The following is a 6,253-nucleotide window of genomic DNA, read 5'->3' as shown; positions in this document are numbered from 1 at the left end:
CTAGAAATATTATCTCTTTCTCTAGAATCTATCAGCTCAGAGGCAATGACAATGCCATATGTGATTTGCCGACTATCCACAAAAGCTTCTTGAAACTCTGAAATAATAGAAGGAAGATCCTGTTTCAGCCTATCTGCCAATAACTTAGAGATGATTTTGTAAACACCACCAATTAAACTAATAGGTCTGAATTTATGCACGGCTGAAGCTCCTTCACACTTAGGAAGTAAGATAACGTTTAGATTCCTTGATAACAACCATTAGTTTAAAACATATGCAGGTTTTTTTTTTGATGTAAAGGGTAAAATATATTAATTAAGAAATATAGTACAGTAGATTTACAAGGTCATTTTTATCAAATATATTGAACATTAAACTAGATGTACATATTCTTTGCTGAAGTTGTCCTGTCATGTGCTGTAGATGTCTTTGACGAGCTTCTTTAACAATGTAATCCGCGGCGGAGTTGTATTTCCAATTTATATATTGGTCTTCCAAGTATCAACAATTCCCGATTGGTCTTCCAAAGATCCAAGCGAAAGGGACAATGCGAGCTCTAACCTCCACGTTTGATATCTTCAAAAGCAATCTAGCAACCAAGTGTGCTAGTTTTCCACCGGTGATTATATTAGGACACAAATTACACTGTCGGTTGTTTGTTAAGATATTTAAAGAAAAATCTCAACGGTTCTGACCTTCGATTAGTACCCGTAATAGGAGGGTGGATATTATAAAGAATCAACTTTTTCCCGCAATAAATCAATAAAGCGTTGAGCCAAAAACCTCGGCGATTATTTAGTCCAAGTGAAATAAAACCCGGTGTAAACGTTATTAAATTTGGCTTTGTCTGTCGTAAATTAAGGAGTCCAACTTTCCAAGCGGAACCGAAAATACCAAGCCACTTCCTTTGTTGACTACTCACTTTCACTGACTAGTCAAAGTCAACGTGATTAACTCCGTAACATTGGCAACAGACCGTTAGTTCATTTAGCTGGAAATGCATGTAACGTCCGTTACAAACGTTGTAACGGCGATAAGCGTATATAGCACGCTAGAACGAAAAGAAAAGGAAGTAAAGTAACGCGGTTAAGGACTTTCGTTGTCCTTATAACTCTCTTTTCTCTTCCATTTCTCTCTCTAAACAAACTAGTCTCTGCACCTTCAAAATTAAAATTAGGGTTTCTTTTTCATTTCCATTTTTTAAATCTTGAATCGAACATGGTCATTTGATTGAAATCAAGAATTATATAAAAATTATTTCGTTCTTCATTTCATTTCATTTTTCATTTTCTGGATCGGTTGGTGGTGGGATTGAAGATCTGAAAAGGGGATTTGATTTCAACGAAATTTGTGGTAAGGATTCTTTTTGAGTTGATTTCTGAAGAAAAAAGGTTGATTTTTTTTTTGAATGGCTTCAAATGGATCTTCTTCATATTGGTGTTATAGATGTAGTAGATTTGTAAGGGTATGGATTAGAGAAGTTGATAGAAATATTGTTTGTCCTGATTGTGATGGTGGATTTGTAGAAGAAGTTGAAAATCCACCTCGATCTACACATACTGAATCTCAAAGAAGAAGAAGATTTCCTTCTGCTGCTATGTATATGTTAGGTAATCGATCTAACAATAATAACACTAATAATTCAGAAGAGAACAGCAATAATAATAATACAAATTCTGGGTCTGGGTTTCGTCGTAGTCGAAGAAACGGGGGAGATCGTTCTCCGTTTAATCCTGTAATTGTTCTTAGAGGACCTTCTGAAGGGGGTGTTACTGCGGCTGCTGTTCCAGAAGGTGCTGTTGGTGGTGGTGTTAATGGGGAAAGAGGAAGTTTTGAACTTTATTATGATGATGGTGCTGGTTCAGGTCTGCGACCATTACCTGCAAGTATGTCTGATTTCTTGATGGGATCCGGGTTTGATCGGCTTCTTGATCAATTAGCGCAGATTGAAATCAACGGTGTAGGTCGATGTGATCATCCACCAGCATCAAAAGCAGCTGTTGAATCTATGCCAACTATTGAAATCATTGATAGTCATGTTTCCACTGAATCACACTGTGCAGTTTGTAAAGAGGCTTTCGAACTTGGATCAGAAGCTCGAGAAATGCCTTGTAAGCATATTTATCATACAGATTGTATACTTCCATGGCTGTCTTTAAGAAATTCTTGTCCTGTTTGCCGACATGAGTTACCTACTGATGTTCGTGGAAGGAGTTCGCCTGAATCTGATGCAAGTCAAGTTCAACAACAACAGGAGCAATCCCCTGTAGCAGCAACAATTACTGAAGAAGATACTGTTGGGCTTACAATCTGGAGGCTTCCTGGTGGTGGGTTTGCTGTTGGTAGGTTTTCGGGTGGTAGACGTGCTGGGGAGCGTGAATTTCCAGTTGTTTACACTGAAATGGATGGTGGTTTCAATACAGCTGGTGCTCCTAGGAGAATATCATGGACATCAAGAGGTAGTAGGTCTAGAGAAAGTGGTGGAATTGGAAGAGTTTTTCGAAATATCTTCTCATTCTTTAGGAGGAGTTCGTCTTCTTCATCATCTAATTCTAGTTCAGAATCAGGAACTACACGTAGAAGTCGTTCCAATTCAGTGTTCAATAGAAATTCAAGAAGGCATAGCAGAGCTTGGGCTTTGGTCGATAGTAGTACAATTGCAAGATGGTGAAATTGAGATATGAAGCAAGAGCTTATCTTGCTTTGTTATTGGGGTTTTGCCAGTCTTATTATGATCCTTAGTTATTGTTAGTTTTTCCTCTAGAGAAGAAAAAAAGATCTGTATAAGTCAGTTTTTTTTTTCAAAATTCACTGTAAATAGCAGGCAGCGTTGAACCAGAAGAAGGTAAACAGTTTCCAGCTTAAATTCCTAGTGTGAAGTTTTGGGGCATCGGTTATTAACCAGATGATTGTTGCTTCAGAATTTGAAATAAACAAGTAACTCAAATTCAACTAAACATGAAGTAGGTGATTTGAAGTTAGCAATGGAATTGACTCAAAGCTAAGAAGAAGGTGAGAACCCTTTCATTCATGTGCACATCTCCACCTATGCTGGTTAGGGTGTTAGTGACTGACAATGGTTCCAATCATCCATTAGTAGTTTTTGTTAGAAATACATTTCTGTATGAATTCTATTTTTTTTGTTCCTAAATTTGTAATATGTTTGTAGCTTCGATTGGTTTAATATTCAGTACTACCTTTTGAGAATTCGTGTGTTATTTTAGGTTGTCTGATGATGAATTGCTCTTTTCCTGGGTCATCAGCTTTATAATTCTGAGTGTTGTATTAGTCAAGTGGCTCAGATTTTTTTAGAAGGAAAATAGCTAAGATCCTTTTGATGATAATAGAGATAATGGGGACTACTATGTTGGCAGATGTTTCCTTAGAATTTTTTGGGACCATGTGATGGGTTTCTTGAAATGAAATTCATTTGCTCAAAATATACACATCTGCATTATTGAGACAACCCTTGTTTCTTGTGGTTGTGTTTTTCCCCTATCTTTTTTTTTTTCCTTTTTTTGTAGAAAGAAATATAGTAGTAGAGTACAAATTGTGCTCATAATTGAGAAAACAAGAACCAAATCTGACAGCTAATAAATCAAGAGACAACCATATTCTGATTAGTGTATTGTCTTCTATGATCCAAGTTAGTTTTTGGTACGTTCTATTTTTCTTCCTTCAACCAAAAGTTTCAAGAATTCATTAGACAGTTGTGGTCACTTATGGTCACTTGTGCTTCTGGAACTGAATGCCCATGCGAAAGCTGGCTATGTTAGTACCTTGGTGGAAGGGGATATTCATGTGAAATTTACGGAGGTCTTTCTTCTGCTTCTGATAGTGTCCTGGCCACCAGATGAAAATTTGATGACAGTGTGGCTTATAGAAGGAAAACCCTTTTATCATCCTATTAACTTGTCTTGTCAGGTTGAAAATGGTTTGGGTGAAAAATCTAAAACCTCTTTTATCAGAGCAAGTCTTATGGTGGAATCCAACCTATTCCAAGTGAGGAAAAACCATGGAATGTTAAGTCCAGTAGCTTCCAAGTTGGGGTCTTCCACAGAAAATCCAAGCAGGGTTCCATGAATTGATGGAAGGGTCCGTGAAATCCATGGAAACGCTAATCAGAATAGCGCAGTAGAAGACAAGAAACACTATTAAGAATAGCATAAAAAAAAACGTTATTCTTAATAGCACTCAGTGCTATTAAAAATAACGTTTTTTTTTATCCGTAGATTTAAAATGAGTTGTTGAAATCTAACGGTTGAGAAAAAACGCTATTCTTAATAGCACTGAGTGCTATTCTTAATAGCGTTTTTTCTGTGCTATTCTTAATAGCGTTTTTTTTTGTGCTATTAAGAATAGCGTTTTCACTATTCCACCACTACACTTGCACTTCCATCCACAATTCCAAATGCTGAGGTGGTCTGGAAGATGGAAGATGGAACTCTTCCACCATAAGACTTGCTCTTATACAAAATTGGCTTCCTACAAACCCGAGTAGCTAAGGAGCGTAACTAATGCAACAGATAGACCCCTATTACTCTTCCGTGTTAAACCCATTTGGAAATATCCTTGCTGCTACATAAGCTTACCCCGGAATGCATATATCCACTGTCTCAGTTGAAGAAATTCCTAATTATTAAACATGAGTATAGAAGTAGGGAAACGAAACCGAAAATGCTACTTGTCTACCGGAGTTATACACCAAAGTTATACCCCGCTTATGTGTCAACTTTGCATTGGTTCATTCTTTATAAGGGACCTCCTGTTTTTCCTGGTGGGGTAGGGTGTGGAAGCAATCAATGGTGGATATCACTGCCACATAGAGATGTATCTATCCGGTGTATGAAACCGGTAGATAGGTAGCAGCTTCGATGGGGAAATGATTAGATTAATCACAAGTAAGTTAAGACAAGTCTGCGGGGCCTGCACTGGCAGTAATGTTTCAATCTAGGGCTTCTTTCCCAAAATCATGGTTTGGGTTAATATTGAAAAGCCTCCGATTAACAAGTTACTAGTAAAAGTTGGAAGATATCTGGTAACTTTCTAAATCTTCCATCCCAGTTCTGTTATCTCTATTTAAAGTTTGGTCATAAAGAAGATAGCTTTGCTAGTTTCTAGAATAGACCCTTTGAAGACATTTATGATATATTTGAGGATTCTCTTTACTTGGGGATGGTCTTCGCTTCATCAATGACAATGAAGTACAAATTTGGAACCTAAAGACAATGCATATTGTCACGACAATAATATTTCCGTAGACTCTTTCATGGATTTGCTCGGAGTGCAAGAAAATTATCAAAATTTCTTTGAAGCGCAACCTTTTTTCGAGGACTCGAGTTTACAGGATAACTCTTTGAATAGCTCGATTTTAATCCATTCAGTAGAATCTGACTCCGATATGCCTTTAGCCATAGATTCGGTTTTAGAAAAAGGAACTTTTCCTTTCAACATTCTTGAAAATTTTAATATCCTTTCTAACAAGGTAGCAAACTCAAATCAGATGAGTGAGTCCGGTTTTATGCGAGCCAGTGAGTTTCTCGAATGCGATTGTAATACCCCGATGTTCGGTAGTGGTTGGCCAAATGGAATATAAGTAATGGTTTCTCCTTTCCTAACACCGAGGCCTTTTCAGCACAATTGGCTCCAGAGTTGGCAGAAAACTCGGGAGTAATCCAGGGATGGGTGACCATCCGGAAAGTTGCTGCTGGATTACCGCAGCAATTCCCGTTGAAAATCCCACACTGCCGGATAACCGCAATGGCTAAGTGGGGACAGTATCGGTGGAGGGACGGGTCATTACAGCGATACTTGGTGTGAATTGCAGAATCCCATGAACCATCGAGTTTTTGAAGCGAGTTGGGGTCGTTTCCTAATTCGGGTTTGCCTCAGGATATCCCTAACCTAGTTTTACCTAGAACCGGTTCAATTTCCCCTATTCCGACAAGAAAACTTTCCTTTTTCTTATTACGAAAATGGTAGGGATGCCTTTGAAACCTCAGTTTCATCTGTTTCTTCTACTCTTCTCATCAGAAATCTTACCTCTCCTATTTGCACCCAAATCCTGGATTTAAGCTCTCGATCACTGGTTCACCGACCACCGAAAAAAAACCAGTTTTTTGCATTTCATTTACTATTTTTTCAAACTAATTGTCTCTGGTAATCTTCAATTAACTCCAACCGGAAATAAAGAATCCTCTCCAAATAGACCGATATGGATCCAACATGAAACAACAACAAAAAACAAGTAGAT

General features: G+C 37.8%; 1 protein-coding gene across 1 annotated transcript; it reads left to right on the top strand.

Annotated features, from left to right (window-relative positions):
• The first annotated feature begins 1,099 nt into the window (after positions 1 to 1,099).
• LOC113309653 (E3 ubiquitin-protein ligase RDUF1-like) lies at positions 1,100 to 3,207 on the top strand. Its single transcript, XM_026558122.1, has one exon. It carries the CDS (start codon positions 1,409 to 1,411, stop codon positions 2,669 to 2,671), a length of 1,263 nt encoding a protein of 420 aa, XP_026413907.1. The 5' UTR covers positions 1,100 to 1,408; the 3' UTR covers positions 2,672 to 3,207.
• Positions 3,208 to 6,253: the final 3,046 nt, after the last annotated feature.

Source organism: Papaver somniferum, chromosome 9 (genome assembly GCF_003573695.1).
Source record: "Papaver somniferum cultivar HN1 chromosome 9, ASM357369v1, whole genome shotgun sequence".
Classification (NCBI taxonomy): Eukaryota; Viridiplantae; Streptophyta; class Magnoliopsida; order Ranunculales; family Papaveraceae; genus Papaver; species Papaver somniferum.
The sequence above is the reverse complement of the archived record's forward strand: the minus strand, read 5'-3'. Positions and strand labels throughout refer to the sequence as shown.

Bases quoted from the DNA above. Each gene is read 5' to 3' on its own strand.
- LOC113309653 (XM_026558122.1), top strand. From the start codon at position 1,409: ATGGCTTCAAATGGATCTTCTTCATATTGGTGTTATAGATGTAGTAGA.